This window comes from Epinephelus fuscoguttatus, linkage group LG19 (assembly GCF_011397635.1).
Source record: "Epinephelus fuscoguttatus linkage group LG19, E.fuscoguttatus.final_Chr_v1".
Classification (NCBI taxonomy): domain Eukaryota; kingdom Metazoa; phylum Chordata; class Actinopteri; order Perciformes; family Serranidae; genus Epinephelus; species Epinephelus fuscoguttatus.
Genome location: NC_064770.1, coordinates 39,035,010 through 39,059,153, shown reverse-complemented (window position 1 = coordinate 39,059,153; position 24,144 = coordinate 39,035,010). Strand labels below are relative to the sequence as shown.

General features: G+C 40.9%; 1 protein-coding gene and 1 long non-coding RNA gene across 2 annotated transcripts; one reads left to right on the top strand and one right to left on the bottom strand.

Annotated features, from left to right (window-relative positions):
* The first annotated feature begins 222 nt into the window (after positions 1–222).
* Positions 223–1,369, top strand: LOC125879336 (uncharacterized). Its single transcript, XR_007447857.1, has 3 exons — positions 223–732; positions 844–1,016; positions 1,169–1,369. It is a non-coding gene; the product is annotated as an uncharacterized LOC125879336 (long non-coding RNA).
* Positions 1,370–16,293: 14,924 nt separating this feature from the next.
* On the bottom strand, positions 16,294–22,431 carry LOC125880188 (uncharacterized). The gene is made up of 9 exons (XM_049562500.1): positions 22,347–22,431; positions 21,237–21,383; positions 20,614–20,673; positions 20,223–20,380; positions 19,219–19,355; positions 18,847–18,940; positions 17,788–17,962; positions 17,557–17,621; positions 16,294–17,239 (listed from the first exon to the last, which is right to left on the bottom strand). Exons 1-9 carry the CDS (start codon positions 22,429–22,431, stop codon positions 16,925–16,927), a joined length of 1,236 nt encoding a protein of 411 aa, XP_049418457.1. The 3' UTR covers positions 16,294–16,924.
* Positions 22,432–24,144: the final 1,713 nt, after the last annotated feature.

The following is a 24,144-nucleotide window of genomic DNA, read 5'->3' as shown; positions in this document are numbered from 1 at the left end:
GGATTAGCTTCCACTTCATATTGAGTTGACACGTGTTGAATTTTTTGTTAGTAACTATAAGCATTGAACCAAAGCTGATCCAACCATACACCACATGAATATATTTATATTTGTCTGAATAAATCTAAAACATAGATAAATAAATGTCTGCACGTACTCACAGTCAATGTATATACACCTATTGGGTGAGGTATTGTTTGTTTTTTAACAGTAGGAGTGGAAAAGACTCAAGTATGTAACAAAACCAGCATCTCAGTGTGTCTTATTTCACTGCGGACGTCTGTGAGCAACTTCTATCAAACAGTTCTGTTTCGTAGAAATCCTGCTGCTATACTTTTACTCATTTAAATATATGAGATTTACAGGGTTGCAGACTACAGAGGACACGATGGGCTGTGGTAAGATGAAATAACAAACTTGAGTGATGTTTAATTTGATGTGAAAATGTGAATGTTATTTCCTAGTACTATTTGCATGGCAAACAAATAGCTATAAACAAAGCGACAACGGATTTTTATTATGAGCCTTACACTGACAATATTTGTTAATGAATTTTACGCTTTTGTCTTTTACTACCTGTCATCTCTTGTGTCATCTCTTGCTGCAACAGTAACTACAAACAGATCAGTCATGCATGTTTTACCCCCTGAAAACTGTGACATTGACATTGTAGACACTGGAGGAACGATCAGTGATTTCATAGACGATAAAATAAAAGAGCGTAGTTCAGTGGTGAGTATCAGAGACATCACCATGCTCAAGTTTTCCTAACTTTAAATCTCTGTGTAAGTGTTTAAAAGTAATGACAGATTTTGAAAACAAAATGTTGTTTTATTCATTTAGGACAACGACGAGCCGTTCTGTGTGGCAAACCTGGACAGTATCCTCATGAGGCACCTCAGGTGGCTCGCTAACCTGCCTCAGGTCAAACCTTCTACACAGTGAAGTGCAACAACACAGCAGCAGTTTTAAAGATGATGACTGTTTTGGACACTGGTTTCAACTGTGCTAGCAAGGTATATCACTGATCATCTACACTGCAAATCATTTCCAGAACATTACAATATGTAATTGTAATATTTCACAATTACAAGCTTTTACCGTGATATTTAACCGTATTCAGAATTTTGTTGTGAAATTCATGCAGGTAAATATAGTAATTTTACAGAATCTGTTGAAGAAGAAGAAGTTGAGAAGGAAGACCAGGCTGGCCAAACTCCACTACAAAAACAAAGTGGAGGAAAAATTCACCACTGGCAATGCAAGGGAGGCATGGCAGGGACTCAATACCATGATGGGCAGAGCCCAGAATCCGGCCCCGATCCAATGCTCTGACCCCGCCACCTTTGCAAAGCAGCTGAACATTTACTACAGCAGGTTTGACATGCCACGCCCCCAGAATGACTGGACCCTCACCAGCAGTAACTGTCCAACAATCACGGTGGATAAAAGGAAGGTTGCATCGATACTGGGCCGCATCAACCCTCACAAAGCCTCTGGCCCGGACAGGCTCAGGAGCAAGGTGCTGAGGGAATGCTCAGTTCAGCTGGGTGATGTCATCACTCAGCTATTCCAGCATCTCCTTAACTCCAGCTGTGTCCGACGGATAAGGAAGGAGTCCACACTTATACCGGTGCCAAAGAAATCCAATGCCAGGAAGATCAAGGACTTCAGACCAGTGGCACTCACATACATACTTTGTAAGTGTATGGAAAGGGTGGTGAGTGATCACCTCACTGCTATGGTGACAGGCTTGACTCACTCCAGTTTGCCTATAAGGCAAAGCGTGGGGTGGAGGATGCCTCTTTGACTCTCCTGGACACGGTTTGCAGACACCTGGACTCCCCACACCTTCACACAAGGATTTTATTCATGGACTTTTCATTCGCTTTTAACACAGTCAACACGGCTACCCTCTGCAACCGCCTTCTGGATCTACAAGTCAACCCAACCTTATCCTGTGGATAAAAGACTTCCTGCAGGACCAGCCTCAGCATGTGGTGGTAAATAGTTTTAAATCCAAGAACATGATTTTAAACACTGGTGTCCCCCAGGGCTGTGTTTTATCACCGATTTTATTTTCCATTTACACAAACAACATAACAAGCAATAACAGTGACATTTTTCCTTTTTAACTATGTAGACCATATGGCCCTGGTGGCCCACATCAAGGACCACATGTCTCTGGCTGCCTACTATAAGCAGGTTAACACCCTGATGCTCTGGATCAAAGAGAGCTCTCTGGAGTTTAACATCTCCAAGACCAAGGAGCTGTGTTGTGGGGGGAGGCGAACATCTTCCCCCAAACCTCTCTTTGAACCTCTGAGGCTGAACGGGCAGGCAGTGGAGCAGATGGAGGCCTTCCGATACCTGGGCACAGAGATTGATACCCGTCTGTCCTTCTCCCGCACACAGACGCTGTGTACAAGAAGGCTCAGCAAAGCCTGTTCCTGCTGAGGAAACTCAGGAGCTTCGATGTCAGAGAGGATATTTTAACAGCTGTCTACAAATCACTCATAGAATCTGTACTCACTTTTAATATCACTTCCTGGTTCACCTTCACCTCTGTTCCCGGATCATTAATCAAGCAAGCAAAATAACTGGCAAAACTCAAAATCAATTATGAGTACTCCACACCCAAGCAGTTAAAAGGAAAGCCAACCTCATTACACAGGATCCCGCCCACCCCCTGCACAAGTCCTTCCAACTCCTGCCATCAGGCCGCCGCGATAACGTCCTCCTATCTAAGAAAAACATCCACAAAAACTCATTCATACCCAACTCATTCATGGTGTGGTGGTTAGCACTCTCACCTCGATCCCGGGCGTGGGAGCCCTTCTGTGCGGAGTTTGCATGTTCTCCCCGTGTCAGCGTGGGTTCTCTCCGGGCACTCCGGCTTCCTCCCACAGTCCAAAGACATGCAGGTTAATTGGTGACTCTAAATTGTCCGTAGGTGTGAATGTGAGTGTGAATGGTTGTCTGTCTCTATGTGTCAGCCCTGTGATAGTCTGGTGACCTGTCCAGGGTGAACCCTGCCTCTCGCCCGATGTTAGCTGGGATAGGCTCCAGCCCCCCCGCGACCCTCAAGAGGATGAAGCGGTTAGAAGATGAATGAATGAAAAATAACCCTGATGCACTATGTCACTTTACACATATCCACACATTTTATCTTGTCTATTTTTACAGTTTTAATTTTATAATTGTTTTTAAGATCTATACACACTGTGTGTGCTCTCAGAATCTGTGTTGTGCGATTGTTTCTAATCAGTGTATTGTCTTGTCTTGTATGTGGAGCAACGTCAAAGAAGATTTTCTGTTACGACAAACAATAAATTTTTCTGCATCTGAATCTGAATCTGAACTGTGAAATACAGTAATTCTATGGGAGCATATTGTTAAATCACAGTAATCAAATGTACTGTGAAGTTACAGTTAAATTCAGTAATTTACAGGAACATACTGTTATATCACAGTGATGTAATTGGCTTTAACTGCGAGGTTACAATTAAATATACTACTTTTAAAGGAGCATACTGCTAAATCATGTGTGAAATCACAGTGTACAGCTATACAACAATTTACTGTAAAAACTCTCCACTGCCATTTTGTAGCAAAAACCCCTAAAATGACATATCCAAATTAAAATGACTGTAGCTTCTGAACCGCTCTGACTACATGCATGCATGAGGTCTTGCCAGAAAGAAAACTCTCTGAAGTTTCTTGTGAAAGTGTCAGAAACACTCTAGGTGATACAGAGACAGAGTAATGGGCCTCTGAAGTCAGTAACAAGTTGAAGATTTTGTTTCAGGATGAATAACTGTCTGTGGCTTCATCTGAGCAGGTAAATGACACTGTGGGGCTGTAGGCACACTATCAATGAACACTTGTTTCAAATTTGAAGAAGACTGCTCAAAGTATGACCATTCTACAGTGTTTTTACCATGAAAAGATCCAGGCGGAGCTCCAAATGACAAGTGGGTCACTCTGCTTCAAAACAGTACTATCAGTGATCAAACAACACTCAGCCAGCTTCAGACATTGTACCTTATTGAAATCAGGTGTGATTATGATAGCTGATGTTGTTTATGACACAGAAACACCATAAAATATCACCAAATAAAGCCATATGAAACCTGAAAGTTATGATCCCACTTTCTAGACGGTGTATCTCAGCCAAAAATAGTGGTAGGAGTGAGACTCTTACCTTTTATAAACCAGCTACGTCCCCGCTAACAGCTCCACATAAGATTGCAAGTAATCCTTTAACTTTTCCCGTCGAAAAACAGCATGACATGACTTGTCACCACTCATAGTGATTTTGGACTCTGTGTGTTTAGGCTGCTCTGGTGCCAAATACATAAGAAATAAAAGAAAAACGATGCCGGATTCAGGAAGCCGAGAGCTTCCTGAATCCAGTGATACCAAACATCACATGGTTTGATGACGTAGTGTGCCTATGAGATACCATTTAACAGAGGAGGAGGGGAGCGTGGACGCCGGCGTCCGAGGGGAGTTAGAGAGGTAACTGTCCAGTCAAATATTTCACAGTGTAGCTCTGTTTTCTTTGCGATGGAGGAAAGTTGTTTCCCTCTCATTTTGCTCATCTGAAACAGATTTCGATCCCACACAGGCTGAGATCCAGATGATGCTGTTCCTCGGAGTGACACCTGAGAAAATCATTCACGCACATTCAACAAAACCGATGTCACACATCAGATATGCCTGTGCTCACGGAGTAGATATGATGACTTTTGATAATGAGGATGAACTCCGAAAAATTTCTCTTTGTCACCCCAAAGCCAAGTAAGTAAGCATTTACTCCTTTGTTTAGTGGAGATTCTTGTTAATACTCTTGAATCTTTCCAGACTGGTGCTCTGCATCGCAGTGGATGACTCCAAATCACTGGTGAGACTCAGTTCAAAGTTTGGAGCCAGACTGGAATCGGTCAGGAAGCTGCTGGAGCATGCTGCAGAGCTCAACCTGGAGGTCATCGGGGTCAGCTTTCATGTAGGCAGCGGCTGCACTGGAAGTCTGGCGTTCAGGCGGGCCATAGCAGACCCTCGATGTGTCTTTGACATAGCAGTAAGTGTCGGCATAGAACATTACTAAACTAACGTTTGCAAGTTAAGAGATTTTGCAGTTCTCCCTCCCAACTCCTCAAATATAGCAGGTTGGTCAGTGGCCCTACGCTTCAAACTATGATGCTCGATGTTCACCTACAGCTTAGAGTTCGGTTTCCTGACAGCTTGGTGAGTGAACCTGTTCATTATTGTCGCAGTATTACATCTCAGTTAGTTTATAGCCCAGTGCGTCTCATACATATGATGTAAGATACCATGTGTCTCTGTAACAAAAGCCAGAAGCCAGTGACCAGGCTGCCATATTTGATGCTCTGGGACTAAGTCACTCAAGTCCTTGCATTAAACTTTAAGTTTCCCAAACAAGTCATAATGCGGTTTTCAGTAAAAGAAATAATGCTTCAATAAAAGTAATGCCAATATAGATTTACAAAAATCATAAATGCTTAATAAAATCTGCATTTTTTTGTTAAAACAAGTTTGTTAAAAAGTTGCTTTGCTGTTAAGCTAATATTAGCTAAATATCAGCTTGCTGTTCGAAGTTAATGTTAGCTTCAAGTTGTGTGTCGTCTGTAATCTTTGGCCAGAACATTTTGCATAATGCATTTGTATTTTTTGTATGTGTACTAAATCTTTGGACTTAGAAAGGGTTCAAATATTTTCAAGGAAAAAGGCTCATGTCCAAGTAAAGTCATGAGTTTTTAGTGTCGAAGTCCAAGTGGAGTTGCAAGTCTTTTTTCATTTTCTCAAGTCGAGTCTAAAGTCATCAAATTTGTTATTTAAATCTGACTGGAGTCCAAGTCATGTGACTGTCCACACCTCTGATAGCCATTGATCAAGTCCGTTGTGATGATTTCCAGTTTCAAAACAACAGTGGGGGCCAGACTACATCTCAGTGAGGAATGCACTCATGAGTTACGACATAGGAAGTCATGTACAGGATATGCTTGAAGTTCAAGTGATAAGTTGTGAGAACAATGCTGCAAGGCCTCCACCTTTTCTGTAATGTCAGCAACACTGTTGCAACTCAACCTCTGAGCTTTCAGAAAAATTTAACTTCTGAGGTCATGAATATGAGTTGGGGCGTTCATATGAACTCTTCCTGCTAACACAGTACACAAGGCTTCATTTGAAGGCAGCATAAAACTCCCTTCCCTCATTTTTGGGGAATTTTCTCCAGGCAGTCCTTTGATCATGTACAGCCTCATTAGAAAGTGGTTCTGATGTGTGTTTCAGGAATTGCTGGGCTTCCAGATAAGACTCCTCGACACTGGCAGAGGCTTTTCTGGGAGAGAGGACGTTCAGGTCAAATTTGAAGAGGTAAAATAAAGAAATTACACCTGAGACAGTCTGTCTTCTGTCAGATAATGTCCCGCTCTAGTTTGGAGAACGTGAGACAGTGTCTCCTGTCCTCTGTCAGATAATGTCCCGCTCTAGTTTGGAGGACGTGAGACAGTGTCTCCTGTCCTCTGTCAGATAATGTCCCGCTCTAGTTTGGAGAACGTGAGACAGCGTCTCCTGTCTGTCAGATAATGTCCCGCTCTAGTTTGGAGAACATGAGACAGCGGCCTGTCTTCTGTCAGAAAATGTCCCGCTCTAGTTTGGAGAACATGAGACAGCGTCTCCTGTCCTCTGTCAGATAATGTCCCACTCGAGTTTGGAGGACGTGAGACAGCGGCCTGTCCTCTGTCAGATAATGTCCCGCTCTAGTTTGGAGAACGTGAGACAGCAGTCTGTCTTCTGTCAGATAATGTCCCGCTCTAGTTTGGAGGACGTGAGACAGTGTCTCCTGTCTTCTGTCAGATAATGTCCCGCTCTAGTTTGGAGGACGTGAGACAGTGTCTCCTGTCCTCTGTCAGATAATGTCCTGCTTCCTCAGCTTTATGCTTCACTTCTCTGTAGAGCTTGGGTACGGCTGTGAGGGGGCGGAGTCACATACCTGGGTTCATGTGTTTTTAGCGTGTAACAGAAGCCTTGGTTTTCAGCAGCGCTGTATGGACGCAGATCTCTGGACATGAAGTAGGTGATGGACTGTGTTATTGTCTGATGGTAGTTGTGTCGAGCTCACTGTGTCCTGTGTTGGTTGATTTTTAGCGTTAGCTTGGCCGTTAGCAGCTAACGCTATCCCTGGATGGTGGCCTGTGAGGTCAGCCCTCATGTCCGTAGTATTCTCAGTGTGCTTGCAAATCTCGTGTTATATCCAAGTCCTTCTTTCCTTCTGTGTTAAAAAAACCCCAAAATCAGTCCCGACATTTGATTTTAACATTTCTGATTTCTCACTCCGGTGCCTCCATCTTTGTTTTGATGAACTTTCTGTCAAATGCTGCTGACTGGGACGTCTGCTGACCTCACCAGGAAAATAAACATCAGCAAAAGCAACTGATTTTATCATTCTAGTACCAAAAGTTGTAATTAATGATGTATATAATAAAAGAACGGTACTCGTATCAATGTAATATCGCCAAGCAAAATACTGTGATACTATGCTGTATTGATTTTTCCCACCGCTAATGTATTGTTTATTTGTTGTTATATTGTTTGTATCATATTTGTTCGGCTGATAACAGAGGTCAAGTACTCAAATCAATTTTATTATTATTATTATTGTTATTATTATTATTATTATGGGTAAACTCATGGGCAGCTGGCATGGGGCCATTATTGAACCCATAGATAATCTCATATAGGGCCCATTTTATGAGCCCCACATGTGAATGTTGACTGGTAATGAACCTATTGAAGCTGTAGAGACAGTAACATTACATTTACCAGAGACTTCATGCATTTCCTTATGTCGTGGTGTAGCAAAAGTTACTGCTGATGTCATAAAGTCGACAATAAAGTAATTGTGCAGCTCATTTATCAGCTTGTGAAACTCTTCCTGCTGCATTGTGCTGCACGCCTCCTCTGAGTCGGGCTCTCAAACACAGCAGATAATGTGACCAAACACTGGCACTGGAATTAGGTGAGATGCCAACCTCACTTCTCAGAAGTGACGTATAGCGCTGGCACTTTGCTCTGGGCTCACATTACCCTCTGTGACTTTTACAAGCACGCTGATTTCTCAACAGTTAAAGGGGCAAAAAGCGAAATCGTTTCACCGCTAGGTTTGCTGTTGTGCACTGCCTGTAGACCAAAACACATGAACGTACATGAATGCGCAGCCGGACTGGCTTGTGAACAAGGGGTCAAGGTCATGCTATACTCCAGATGAAATTACACCTCTAGTTCTTCACATAGCAATTTTTTAATTCCTTCAATTTAGAAATGATGAATTTCGCTTATTGTTCCTTTAAACAACAAAAAGCACCTCAACAACAGAGACAACGACAAAAGCCTAATAACCACCAAATAAGTCTCTCTGAGTGTCACTGCCTCGCGGGCTGTGAGCCAGGTCCAGCTGTCAGGATGTTTTCTGGAACACTGGGTCCACCATTATTTCCTGAAAGCCTTTTTGGCTGACACACACTAACTGCGACTCCTCCAGCTCACGTGCGACAAGACACAAAATTATTCCCCAGAATGTGAATCATTCTTTTAAATTTAGAGAACTTAAATCAGTTAGTCGGTCTCATAGATGAAAAAGGTCCAGTGTGCAGGATTTAATGGGATATATTAACAGAAGTAGAATATAATATAATAAGTATGTTTTTTTAGTGTATAATTAAAGGGGAACTAATGTTTTTTTTCAACCTGGGCCCTATGTTCAGATCTCCTTTTGTCTAAATGAGTGATAGGATGTTCAATATGTGACATTTCTCCAGTATGAAGCTAGGGCTGACCTGCCTGCAGCCCGTGAGCGCGTGCTATATTAAATAATAGGGCACTCAGACAGCGTCAAACAACGTCAAAATACATCCACTAAAAGCGTATTTTTTTCACACAGATTTCCAGGGTAGACATTTGTGGTCCCAAAAGTAAAAGTAAAATGGAGAAACAGCAGTTGGGTTTGTGTGAGACAATTAAAGTCATTCTTTTACGATAACAGAATCTGTCAGGAGGACGTATCAAAGTGTCTGAAATCAAATCACCTTCATCCTTGTGCAAATAAAATATAAAAACACTTGTCAGTGTCTTCTATGCAGAAATACAAACATAATCATTCATTACTAACACAACAGGTCTGCACTGCTCATGAATTTCGTAATTTTGTCTCTCTTGTACAAGTGCACAGTGCAGGTCCAGACAAAGGACGTCCGTTTTATTCATTCACTGTTCCACTTGTGTCAATAGGTGTTGGAATGCACTCTGACAGCCATCGTCATTATTACAGTTAAAACTCTGTGAGTCAGCCTGATGACAAGGTTCATGAACTCTTCGTGAACATGATGATATTAGAGCTTTGTAGATCACCTCAGGTTCACAAACAAACAAAATAACCCAAATGGGAGTGGAGAAAAAATGCAGGTGGGAGGGGTGGTGGATGGGCCCAACTGTCATGTGTGACCAGCAGTGTGTGACAGGTTTAAGGGCTGATTTACGAGCACACACTCACTGATCATCATCTGAAAAGCTCAACATCTCTCTATTTCTGCTCTCAACAAATAACTAATGTGAGCCAACTAGGATTTGTCCCCAGGTTCATTGTAAACTCTGACTTATCCATGTGACTGTTAAGAAGCAGAAACATAACTTGTTTCTTCGTGTGCAACATGTTAGTCTGGAGGTTTAAACTGGTGTCCTCTCACAGAGTTGGTGATTCAAACTAAACTTTCATCTCTGTCAGAGAAAACTGATCTGAGTTCAGACTGTTTACTTACAGCACAGCTACACTCACAGATAACTGAGCCTCCTACCTGCCTGTCAAACACCATCAACCCACAAACCTTCTCCAGTCCGGACTGAGTGGAGTCCTGCGGGGTGAAGCTGTGAAGGCTGCGAGCGGAGCTAGCTGCTAACTGCTAACAGCCACCGCTGCAACTAACAAACTCCACAAATCCATTCAGCAGCTCCACCATCCACAGTCAGACACACACGGCTGATTATTTACTGCTGAGTTACAGCTCACGACTCACACCAACCCAAACATCCTGGTGCAGACTATTTACTGGAGTTTACCAGCCTGTCCAACACATCCTCACTGTGACCTCGTCACATGTCCACGTTTGGTCATGGACTTTCCACGTCCACATATGACGTCCAAGGTACCCTGGGTGTGTTGGTTGTTGACGTTCTGGGACGCCGTGTCAACTTCAGCCTGTTACATGCATTGTCTGTTTTCAAAATACACTTCTGTTTTCACAGGAAATTTACTGTATACATACAGTCCCTTTCAAAATAAAAGCACTTAATCAGTACAACAACATGAGGTGGTGATTTTTTCCTCCAACAATAAGCACGTGGTTACGTTTAGGAAAAAAGAATAGCTCCTTCTCCACCAACATCTCCGGGAACTTTTACTACCAGGAATTTATTTATTTATTTTTTTTAAAGATATTTTTTGGGGCATTTTTTAGCCTTTATTTGATAGGACAGACAAGTGTGAAAGGGGGAGAGAGAGAGGGAGTGACATGCAGCAAAGGGCCACAGGCTGGAGTCGAACCCAGGCCGCTGTGGCAACAGCGTTGTACATGGGGCGCTTGCTCTACCACTAAGCCACCGACGCCCCAACCAGGAATTTATTTACCCGGGTAAAAGAATTCCTGGTAATCGGTGTGGTCTGTGTTTCCACCGCACCTCAAAGTTACAGAGAAGGTGATTCAAATCAGGCTGATGACATATGGAGGAGTGGTAAAAGAAACTGAACTACACCTCCAGTCCAGTAGGTGGCGGTAAGAAGAAGCTGAAGGCCAAACAAGCACAATGACGCCATAAACAGCAACCGACAAGCCCACATGATTATTTGTGTGACACAGTATGCCAGGATGGAGACTGCTCAAATTGTTCTGTTGTTCCTCATGTTTTACTACGTCGCATATAAAACCATGCGATCTGCACAGAAAAGACGACAGGCGTTATTTGCAAAGACAATTGCAAATGCTAGAAGAGAACGTCTTAAAAAAGAAGACACATTTTATAAGCCGTTGAGGAGACAGACCGTGAGATGGATGAGATAAGTTCACGCCATCAGCCACAAAGAAGACGATTACAATTAAAGGTATGAAAGAATACAAACACAAATAAAAGTAGAGATTAACTGTGGACTAATTAAACTTATTCTGGCACCTTTGTGTGTTTTAGATATGGGAGTACTATTGATTGCTTCCCCCTGCGTCTGGAAGCGTAATAAAGCAATGGATTTGTGGGAAACCATAGTCCCAAACTTCACAGAGGCCCAGTGGATAAAGATTTACAAGTATCCAAGAACACTTTTCAATACCTCCGCCGTCGTCGTAGTCTAGAGCTGGAGAAAAGCGACTCAAACTACCACCTTTGAGTTCCTTTGTCTTGGAGGGTTGCCATCGCTCTGTGGAAACTGGCGACTAATTCAGAGTACAGGGGCATCTCTCACTTGTTTGGAGTCTGCGGTCGAGTGTGTACTTTTGGCTGCAGTTATACGGTTGCCCAGCAGTGGCAAATTCAAGGACATGGCAACATATTTCGAGAGAAGATGGGGCTGGCACAGTGTGTGGGTGGTATGGATGGATCCCACGTCCCCATTCTTTGCCCAGAGGAGTATCATAACAAATACTAATGCAGGCCGTGGTGGATGGAATGTGACTCTTTAGGAATGTTGGAGCTGCACGAAGCTCGCATGAGTGCTCTGCTTGTCTGGGTTGTGGGATCGTGTCGGCAGGGGATTGCTGAAGCCTCTTGAAACAAAGAACATTTGTGATTTGAGGTTGTATCTTATCTCCTCTGTGATGCAGCCTATCTCTTGGAAAGCTGGCTGCTGAAACCTTTCACAAACAATGGCAGGCTGACAACCCAGCAACTGACATACAACAGCAAGACAAGCAGAGCCAAAATAACCGTTGAACATGCATTTCAAAGACTGAAGGGCAGGTGGAGATGCCTATTAAAATGTAATGACTGCAACCTTTACAAGGGTCTGTGGTCTTAACATGTTGTGTTTTGCATAACCTGTGTGAAATGAATGGGGATGACTTCATTGAAGAATAGCATGTCACTGTGTTGCAGCAGCCTGAGGGTGCTCTGTCTGCTACTGTGGAGGCAGAGGGGCTGCACGCACAACTCTTGTGGAGTTTTTGAATATAACAGCATAACGTCTAGACCAATTTGGATTTTGAATATATCTGAACATTTTATTTAAATACTTGTTTGCATGTTTGTAACAATGACCCCTTTTTGGAAGATAAAAACTGACATCTTCAAAGTGATTGTTTTATGCTAATTAAATCAGTTAACATTAGCGTTAACATTAACGGCCATTCTCAGCTTTCAATGTCCGATAGTCCCCCACTAACAGTTTAGTCTCATATCGTCAACAAAAATGAAACACAGAGTCTTCGTCATGGAAGACGAAGACTCTGTGTTCGTCTTTCGTCATGGAAAAAAGGTCACTGATGAAACATTTTCGTCAGTGAAATTAAAACTGAGCCTTTTGTCTCCGTGCGTCAACCCGGTGAAAGACTGGTGGCTTGTCCAGGGTGCACCCTGCCCCTCGCCCTCAGTTGGATCTACTCCAGCTCTCTGCTGCAAACCCTGAGGGTAAAAGATGGACCATAGATGAAAGATGCACCACAGTAGTTCTGTTGTTTACTGTGAAAGGCTTAATTTCTCTGCCTCTCTGGACAACATAGCGTGACTTGCTGTGCATTTGGGAATGTTTCATGTTTTGTGCAGAAGTTTTTGACTTTTCAATTAAATTTTATTGCCCAATATCATATTCATACTCGTACTCGTACTCGTCGCCCTCCGCTTGTCCAGGTCCGGGTCGCGGGGGCAGCAGCCTCAGCAGAGAAGCCCAGACAGTCCTCTCCCCAGTTACTTCCATCAGCTCTTCCAAGGGAACCCCGAGGCGTTCCCAGGCCAGCCGGGTGATGTAATCCCTCCAGTGTGTCCTGGGGCAGCCCCAAGGTCTCCTCTCGGTTGGACATGCCCGAAACACCTCCCAAGGGAGGCGTCCGGAAGGCATCCTTAACAGATGCCTGAACCACCTCAACTGGCTCCTCTCGATGTGGAGGAGCAGCGGCTCTACTCCGAGTCCCTCCCGGATGTCTGAGCTCCTCACCCTATCCCTAAGGCTGAGCCCAGCCACCCTGCGGAGGAAACTCATTTCGGCTGCTTGTACTCGCGATCTCGTTCTTTTGGTCACTACCCAGAGCTCGTGACCATAGGTGAGGGTTGGAATGTAGATCGACCGGTAAATCGAGAGCCTAGTTTTATGGCTCAGCTCCCTTTTCACCACAACGGACCGGTTAAGCGCCTGCATCACTGCTGACGCCGCCCCAATCCGCCTGTCAATCTGCCCAATATCACAAATCACAATTTACCTCAGAGGCTTTACAGCATACGGCATCCCTCTGTCCTTAGGACCCTTGCAGTGGATAAGGAAAAACTCTCAAAAAAAAACCTTTAATGGGAAAAAGAATAGTAGAAACCTCATGAAGAGCAACTGAGGAGGGATCCCTCTTCCAGGACAGATGGTAATGACAGTAGCTACAACAGCATAAATTTTTGTAATATTATGCGAATAATTACGGGTATTGTGGTACAATATGTTGAAAGTATATATTAATATACACAGCAAAATCGTGAGTGTTAATTCAACTCGCATAGTGTTAAAATCAACACTTTCCCTGAGTTTATATAATTCTCACGGATTCTGAGTTAAAGTTACACTTTGGATAGTGTTAATATTTTAACTCTTTAATAGTGTTAAATATCTGACACTCTCAGTGTTGTTTTATGACACTTCAAAGTGTATTTTTTAACAAGAAATTGTGTTACACCTTTTCACTATAAGTGTTAATTTTTAACATTCATTGTGTTGTTTTATGACACATGAAAGTGTATTTTTTACACTAAATTGTGTTACTCCTTTTCACTATAAGTGTTAAAAATACACTTTCATTTGTCATAAAACAACACAATGAATGTTAAATATTAACACTAAATTGTGTTATTTCCTTTCACTAGGAGTGTTAATTTTAAATATTCATTGTGTTGTTTTATGACACATGAAAGTGTATTTTTTAAATGTTTATCACATAATAAAAGTACATGTTTTCATCAAAACTGAAAATGCTTCTAGTCACCTGCAAGGCTACAGAAAAACAGTTACGAACACTATCATGCTGTAAATCTCTTTATGATCTATGCTTACATAAGTTTAAAATTGTTCACCCACAAGACTTAACAGTGATCAAGTATAATTAATCATTAAAACAAACTTATTTCATCTTTTTTTTTAAAATTTATTCAGGACATAAAAACACAACTTCCCAGCACCATAGGGATTGGGCACAACTTAACTCTATGTGCACATTTACAAAGAAAATAATGGTACAATATAGAGGCTCTCATCTCCACCATAAGCACTTTGTAAGTCAAAAGGCTTATATATTACAAGACTGTCTGCTTTGATAACATCTTTCTCATCACTTTCAAATACTCTGTAGGCATGAAAATGCTCACTGAAATGATCAACCACAAGCTTGTTCACCAGGAAGTAGATAACACTGTTGACAACAAGTATCTTTTTTATTCTGCAAAACACAGGCATTTCATGTTCAATCCCACTGCAAATGATTAGTCCTGTCCTGTACTCTGTTCCACTGATAGTTACCCAGTTAGTAGAGTAGATGTCTTGCGGTACAGACTCAACATGCAGGGCTTGGGCAAACATGCCACTATTCTCCTCATTGTCCACATTAAATGATTTCAAGGGCCCATACTCAATAGGGCTTGAAGATGTCTCCCAATGATATGCTATGGACATCTGATGTGTTTTTGCAAGAGATTTAGTGATGTTCTTGAAGTTTTTAAGAGTGTTTTTGAAAACCCTGTGCTTTGCCTCGAATCTCATGCTCCACATATGTATTAGAGGTCCAATTTTTCTTATACAAGCCAGATAGTGAATCATAAAATGATGTTTTGGGATCAGGTTTACAGGATACAGCTGTTTGAACAAGTCATGATGTTCCATTATTAAATGTTTTAAATATACAGTCATGCCTGGTGTAACAGATGGTGAAAATATGATGTTAATTATCTGCAGTAAAAGCAGCAGCAACATCCAGTTTTGGTTTCCTTCTGGCACAATGTCGCCAAAAAGCAAAGGAATGTTTCTTACAAGACAAAGAGTCTGAATGGAATTGAGTCCTATATTATTGCCACTACTGTCCAAGTTAATCCTTGTAGGACGATTTTTGCGCTCCATGTACCCATAGTCAAAGGCATAAATTCTAGACAACAGATCAGGTTTCGACAAAACATTTTCTGACAGATACTCCAACAGTAACTTGAGCTCATACTGAGCCACCCCTTCAAGGATGTCATGCATAATGTCCAAAGAAAAATTGTGACAAACATGAAAGAACTGTAGGCTGTTAAGAGTCGAGTTCTTTTTTAAACCAAACACGGATAACTTCTGTGGGTCTGACTGCAACTCATTGCAGTGCATTTCAAATACCTCTTTTCCACGCAAGATTATCTTGGGGTCATCCTCACTGTAAACATTCTGGGCATCATCTTTTTCAATCAAACACAAACGACAGAAATAACGTCCACTAAAAGACTCTGTAAACCCCAGAATTGCATGCATCCCCAAGTTGTCCCCAGTTATCTGACATATAGTGCCACGGACTTTTTCAGTGGAGAAAGGCAAATCAAGGCCATGACTCTCAAGTGTTTTGATGTCATTTATCAGTGGCTGTAGAATAGGATCAAAGCCATATTTTTTCACATCTTCAGTGTGAAACAGTGCAACCAAATGAATATTCTTCACAGCAGAGTTAAATTTTGGTGGCAGATTTCTGAGGACAAAATAGAGAGCACCTATTTTGTGAACACCGCGTTTTGATCCCAGTGGGTTAGCAGTTTCAAAGTCATCGTAGTACAACTGAATTTGTAAAGAAGTCTGTTGTTTAGAGAACAATGGATGTGTCTTAGAATAAGTTCCATCGCAAAAGTCTTCGTATCTGTCCGTTCTTGATATACAAGGTTCCCCAAGCCGTTCACAAATATCAGAATTGCGACAAATGAATTTTATTGTTTCCAAAATTGGAATGTAAACAAAAGTGTCGTTCACTGGGACTTGGTCATAAGTACCTGTTTGTTTATTTCTCCTCGTATCAAATCGAACTCCTAACACTTTTTCTACTGGCTCCACAACCCCCCATTTCTGGCTGAAATATTTCATTCTTTTAGTTTCAGTATTAAAGCTAACAAATGGGTTCTCAAAATTCTCAAGACCTTCTTCCAATCTAGCTCTTACAGGATCATTTTTAGGTACAGCAGACAGTATTTCATGTTTAACTTGGGAGTGCAGTCCAGTAGCAAGTTCTTCTAAATCACTAACAATTGCTGAAACAGCACTATTTGCCATACCACTTCCTTGGAGTTTAGCAATAATTGAAGTGCAAATATTTTTTGTATTTATTTTGCTTCTTTGACCTAATCCATTGTCCTCAAAACACCCAGCCTCTGGGCTCTGCATGACACTTGTTTCAACAACTTGGAGACTGTGAGAATTAGCTTGAGATGACTCTGAGTTTGCTGCATCACCACTTTGACAAGAATCCTTCTCATGAGCACTAATTAGATGTTTTTTGAAACCTGAATATGTTGAAAACTGACGCCTACAACGATCTTGTGAACAAACCAACTTAAACCTGGTGCTAGGATAGAAACTGTGATCAATTCTTAGATGAGTTATCAAGGACTGGCAGAGAACATGCACAGCTTGACAAATGAAACACTTAATCATTTTTTCAGTGTTTTAGTTGATGAGTTTTGCACGTAACTCACGATCTCTTGGAGACTCATCTGTTGTGGTAACATCGATGTTATAGATTGTTGTCTGCACGAAAGTGTAGAGCTGGACCAGGGACTCATCATAAGACAGGTTGAAAACGTAGTGGGATTTAAATAGTTCATCAAAAGCACCCAACGAGCTGGTAGCTTGGCAGGGGATGAGCTGTTTGTCCACGACGATGTAGAAAGTGTCAATCCTGTTCTGGGTTCGGCCAGCAGCAAGGATATATGGTTGTTTACCCTCTCTTCCTCGCAGGTGTTCATCGATGCTGCAGCATGACTAAAACAGAATAATGACAATAATAACATGAACACCTTAAACTAGCAAGTTTTCAACTACTCACTGCATACTTGGGTCTGTAGGACACCAGACAAGTTGAGTTGCTCAACAGGCCATGACAAACTGTGTGTCCATGTGTCCCCATGTGTTGAGGAATTGTTTTAAAGTAGGCAATCTTAAGACATTCATATTAGACCTCTCTCTTTTTGCAAACATACATCTCTGGGGGAAGAATATGTCTTTGCAAGTTGTTTCTAATTGAGTTAATATAACTGAAAAACTGGCTTGTTGGATTTTAACAGACGAGACAGACATACCTTGTGAAAGTGTACCATTTTGTCTACTGCATCACTGGGACTTATCTTGGCCCTCTTCCGTCCAGCTGTGGGTGGCAAGAGATGGAGAAGGAGCAGCAGAGAAGCCATGTCACTTTCCCAGTCTATCAGGAGGAAAATGAGGCAAAACATGCCATTAATATCTACTTAGAATGCAGAAAGTACATAGAACTAGCCATTTGGAATATAAACCAAGCATGTCATGTAGCTTACTGGTGTCATCGTTCTCTGTGAGTTTCTCAGCAGCTTTCAGAAGTCGGCACAGCTCAGTTGACTGAGTCAGGTGTTTGGCCTCTTTGATAACCTTGGGCCTGAATGCTGTGTCCCACTTCTCAAGCAACTTGGAGGCTGTTTCAGCTCCAAACAGCAGCAGGAAGTCTTGATTCAGCTGTTGATCATACGTGCATGCAAATACATCAAGCCAGTGGTCAGTGTATTGTTCATTGCTTACATCCAACCAAACAAAACAATGGAGTTAACAAAAAAGAAATGCACAACTCACCAGTCCTTTGACATCTAGAAAACGTGGGAATGTTTTGAAGACATCTGTGGTTCTCTGCGGATCATGCACCAGGTCCTGGCGATGTTGAAAGGTCATCTTCATCTTCTGAAACACACTTGCTTCATCAGGAGAGTGAACAAGAAATGAAATAGCTTCCCTGCAGGCATCTCCATCAAGCTGCTCAGGCAATGTGGCTGCTAGTCTCCGGCGCTTTGGTCCTGGTGCTTGAGCCACTGTGGCTGCCCTGGCTGCTTTTTCTGTATTCCTGGACATGGTCTTGAGGCGCCATGCTAAATATCCAGTGCCTTTTTTCCCCATCATAGAAATGCTCCTGTTGTAAGTTATTAAAAAAATCATTACAAAGGTCTGTCACTCATTGATCGTACAGAAAGTGCAGTTACTGCACTGTGAAAATAAAGGACACTCATAGGTTAGCTGTTTCTAATTCATGTGCAATATCCTATTAACCCAATTCATTCTGATTGCCACTAGGAACATTTTAATTGATGTGATTGTTATTTTGCATCTTCATGACTATCTTCATGGCCAAGTTGAACTTTGTAGCATACTCCACAGTTTCAATTATATAGTGGTACTAAGGTGTGGCATTTTTAGGTCAGTATCAACAACTTAGACCAAATATAAGAATGTTGAAATTTCATCACTGTTTAAGTATGTAACTATGGTGCATCAATCATGTTAACTAAAATCCCAAAGCTCTAGTCTGTAAAACTGGTGTTTTTTGGAAGTAATCCTTTTTTAAAACTTACATAGCCCTTTGGAGAAAAAGGATCATTCAGTGAAGGAAAGAGTGCAATAATTCCCAGGGCATACTTCTCCTTCTGCTTACGGGAAGGCATCCTCCTTTAGAGCAAAGATAGTAATTAATTTCAAGTCAGTTTTATTTATACAACATCAGAACCCAACAGAAGTTATCTAATAATACTTCTCATATAGAATGGTCAAGACCATATTTTTAAAATACAAAAACAGACAATTCGAGTGCCCCACTAATGACTGTAGGGCCCCAGCTATGTTAATTCAATGCCATGCATTTTGAAAATTCATTACATTCTTTCTTAATATAAAGTCTTTCGGTCTGAAATGGTTTAAAATTAACAATTTATTTAAGAAACACTTACCCATGATTCTCAGTCATATGGCTAGCCAATATGTTGACAAGCTGTCTCCGGGTGCGGTGGTTCAGCGAATTTTGTGACTTGTACTCTTCAATGACATCCTCACCTCCAGGTTTCCTGAGCAAGGCATTCTTTACCATCTACTCACATAAGACAAAAAAGTTCTAAGTTTACAATTCAGTCTTCCAGGATAAAATCATTTGAACAATATACCATAAATTATCTCTTAAGACTAAGGGTAAAAGTTATTCACTGCATCAAAGGAAAGTCACAAAAAATACAGCAGTGCTGCAAAACAAAAGAAATCAGGTAAAGCAGCAAGTGCATAACAATATAGTCTGGATTCAACTAGGGCTGAACAATTGAAAAAAACAAAAACAAATTGTGATTATTTTGACTGATGTTGCAATTGCGATATGATTTGTGACTTTTTTTTTTTTTTTTTTTTTTTTACATCATTCTGATTTTAATTGAAAAACAAACATGATTATGATTTTTGTGGGGATCTGCACCAAATAACAATGTTTTCTTGAGTCTGTAGAATATGATGTGTAGGCCAAGACATCTCTGCAGTATAACCATATTCAATTTAAAATTTTGACACACATTTCTCCTTTGACAAATATTGCGCCTACGATCTGAAAATTGCAGTAGGCCATCGATTAGTTGTTCAGCCCTAGTTTCAACTAGTACTCATCAACCAACTACACTACTAGCCTTGCAGAAGAGAAATGACCATTCAATGTATGTGAATAACATAAATATTTATGGAAAGAAAAGTTACACAATATAGAGCTATGCAACAGCCAAACCCTGAGTTCATTTTGCTTCCTAACTTCATTAAGTTTCCCCAACTTTTTCAATCTAACATTCATGATTCTAAATGTCACAATACTCTGGTGAGAATCTCAGTTTAGTTTGACACTTTACTGATGATGTTTGGTCAAAACTGTAAATGACATCTGCTGCAGATTGCTGTACATCTTTGCAGCCTCTGACTCAGAAACCTCTGTGGTAGACCTGTTCATGACTTTAGAGCTGGATATATTTCTGCCTGTGGGAGTCCCCCATTCTCTTTGACTGGAGAGGTCATTGTCACTTGAAGAAAGTGATGTGAGGGTATCCGTGAGGGAGGATGATGTTGAATGATGTGAAGGAGAAAAATCTTTAAAAAACAAGAAAAAACACAAGTGTGACCTGGTAGAAATGTGCATATACAATATATTGCCCAGCCCTAGTAACAAGCATGGGAAAATCACAACCAAACCCACATTTTCAAAATGTTTTTGCAATTGGATGCCTGTCTTTTGCTTAATTATTTTTGTCTCACCTTGATAATGTTTGTGAAGCAGAAAAAACCTGAGCATTGATTACAATATATTTTATAATGAAACATACCTTGTTCTGAAATGCTGTCAGGACTGACCTCTACCAGTTCAAGAATGACGTCTTCCACCACTGTCAGGGTTGGGTAGTAACAGATTACAAGTAATCAGGATTATATAATCAGATTACAAAAAATAAGTAACTACACAGTTTTCAAATATAATCTGGGCTGATTAATTAGATTATAGTTAGACTGTAAAGGATTGCTGGATTACATTTTGATTAAGTCTTTAAAAAATGGCAAATGTAAAATTCTGAAAAAATACAGTATGCTTTTACGCCAGCATGTTTTTGTAAGAGTCATTTGATTTGACCAATTCTTCATGTTCCATTAATGGCAACTTACATTTATGGATAATGGAGTTTTATTACTTTTTATTTGCACTTAAAATGTTTTGAGATGTTTAAAGAAAAAGAAAGAAGGGTTCGTGGTTGGGTATTATCAAAATTTTAGTTAGAAGTAATCCAAAATCTTTCAGATTAGAATACTTTTTTGTAATCCAATGGATTACATTATTAATCACGAAAATTGCAATGTAATTTTGTATTCAGTAACTGACAACGTGTCTAAGTAATATGACCCAACCCTGTCCATTGGTGTATCAGTTTCAAGAGATTTTTATAATGAAACCTACCTTCATCTGAAATGCTGTCACGTACTGTCAGGCATAAGTCCGGATTGGCCTCTATCAGTTCAAGAAAGATGTCTTCCTCCACTGCCGTGTCGGTGTCATCAAAAACGTCAAGTTCAGCGGCATCAGGAAGCCCAAACTTGTTTTTGACTACAGGAAGATAAGCATGAAAACAGATAAAGATACATGAAGCACGTCTCTCTTGAGCCCAAAAAGAACAAATTCAGTGGCAAAGTAGGCTACTGGGGCTTGGTTATAATGTTGATATTGCTTTGAAATTCACATTTTTTACTAGGTGAGGATAATTTCTTTCTTTTCATTTTTTACATTTTTATTTGACTCTGGAATGGTAATAGAAATGGGTTTACATACAATGAATTCATATGCCTTAGCTGTTTACCTTTCAAAAGTGACCTGAATTATGAATATAGGCCTTATGGTTGGAGAGTTATTCCTGATTCTTTTGGGGGAGATTAGTAGCCGTTTTGCTTAAAATAGGCCAAGGGCTTAAACTACACATAATGAATGACTGATCAATTTTTATGTCTAAAACTAATTTGAAATTGCATAATGCTTTCAGTGGTTAAGAGCAGTATTAGGATGTTGCATTTAGGTCATTACCAACACCAGTGTGTACAAGACAAATAGTAACTTTTATGCCCAAATTGAAAACTAAAAGCACCACCAGCTGTCACTTTAACTGCTCATGTCTCTTGCTGAAAAGGCAAACAAACTGGTTTCTTAATAAAATGGCCCTTCCCAAGTGTGACAACACCATAATTTTAAGCCACACAACCAAGGGGATTAAGAATCCAGGTGAGGAATTGGTCTCACGAAATAACAGCAAGGCAGCATAAAAATAAGAAGCATGCTTGCTACTGACAAAAGCTCATTAGTCAAGTGCCACAAGTAAAATAATTATTATTATCATTATATTGTTATTGTTATCATCATTATCATTATTATTATTAAACATCGTGACATTACTAACATTCCAATAAACTATGCACAACACAGAAAAAAAATCTTGAAACAGTGATTCTACATAAATCCTTGTGCTTCCATTTGTTGTGAAGGTAGCTATATATTTTGTTACGTGAGATGCCTACTCACCTTCATTGATGAAATCCAAAAAGGTGAAACCTGACTGTAATCTGACATACTTTCTGGTACTCTGGTGTTTCACCTTCAGCAACATGACGACATCTTGAAACTGCACCTTGTAGAAAAGAAATCTAGCTGTTTAGCTTCCTCAGGAGCCAAGTGGTCAAAAAAAAAAAAAAAAAAACACATAAAAAACAAAGCTATTATAATATTAATTCTGAAAAAAAACAGTTAAATTTCCCCAATGACCTGCACTATGGCAAAACGAAATAATTCAGGACTCAGACTAATTTCTAGAGAGGAAAAAAAAAACAGTTCTGAAAATCTTAGTGCTCAATATAACATTTAGCTTCAAAATTACTCAACCATCCAAGCCTAGAAGCCTACCAGAGGCTATATGCAGAGTTTAGTGATCTGCTGATGACATTTCTGATGTCACAGAGTTTGCCGCTAATGCTGCTCTTCACACATATTTGTGGTGGGCTCCAGACTTTATTCTGCCCCGCCACCGTTTCCCACAGCCAAGGACAGGCGCATGCGTGCCATATAACCAACACGAGTTTACCACCACAGGCATGTACATACTATTGTAAATATTAGTTTATCCATTTTCTTATTAATTTGTGCAACCCCGTAACCCCCCAACTGCATAACTAACCCTTAACCAACACTGTATTTGACAACACCACGACTCCAACCCCCTCCCCCACCACACAGACAGGAGCACTGTCATTTTGTGAGAAACACTGGCCACCATTTGCCTAAAAATCGTTATTTAACCCTCCACTGGGCATCTAAATTACATTGAAACACGCTATACTTACTTTAGCTGTCCATTTGATACTCTATCGGAGAAAAATGTGCCCCTTAAATGACTATAGCTTACTGCTTGTTAGCTAGCAGTAGCATGTTAAGCACATTAGCATTTGCTCAACCTGCGTCAATGACACATATCAATCGCTTCACACCCCACTAGACGTTAACACGTGACTTTATATAAGGATTAACAGCCTGTACAAGTAAATATATTTGGTTCTTACCTTTTTAAAACGTACCAACCACTGTCTTTTCCTCTGTCATGTCAATGAGCGAAATGCGCCTGTTGAAAGCAGGTGTGGCTTATTAACTCCGCCAGGGGTGTTGGCATTCAACTCGCGTAATTAGCACCGCCTCCCAAGTGATTTCAGCACTGCAAATGTTAAAACAACACCCAAATCAACACCCGTCAACTCAAAATAATTTTCACTGGAAAATTAACACAAATTCACACTACAGATTTTGCTGTGTATGATAGAATATGTATGTGACAATAATCATATGTGTATAATAACAGTAGAAGTATGACTAATGACTAATGATGGCAGCAGCAGCAGCAGGAGGCATCTGGCAGGACCACGGCAGCAGCACAACCACACACGTCACGCTGTCCAGGCACCGCTGTGATATGAGTTAATCTGAGAGACAGTGGAGCACAAAGGCTCCAGAGAAGAAGCCGAGTTAGTGACATCCAGAATGGCCGAGTTAGCAAGATGCAGTAATAGGATACGAGAGAGAGAGAGAGAGAGAGAGAGAGAGAGAGAGAGGGAGAGAAGGTGCCCGGTGTATTATAGGGGGGTCCTCCGGCAGACTAGGCCTAAGTCAGCCTAACTAAGGGCTGGTACAGGACAAGCCTGAGCCAGCCCTAACTATAAGCTTTATCAAAGAGGAAAGTCTTAAGTCTAGTCTTAAATGTGGAGACGGTGTCTGCCTCCCGGACCGTAACAGGAAGATGATTCCACAGGAGAGGAGCCTGATAGCTGAAGGCTCT

What these genes read in the sequence shown, in the direction of transcription:
- LOC125880188 (XM_049562500.1), bottom strand. Translation starts at nt 22,431, where the DNA reads ATGTTGCTGAAGGTGAAACACCAGAGTACCAGAAAGTATGTCAGATTA. An exon ending in TGACAGCATTTCAGAACAAG is followed by an intron (nt 20,381 to 20,613) that starts GTATGTTTCATT and finishes TGTTTTTTAAAG; the next exon opens with ATTTTTCTCCTTCACATCAT. An exon ending in CTTTTTCTCCAAAGGGCTAT is followed by an intron (nt 17,963 to 18,846) that starts GTAAGTTTTAAA and finishes TATGATCAACAG; the next exon opens with CTGAATCAAGACTTCCTGCT.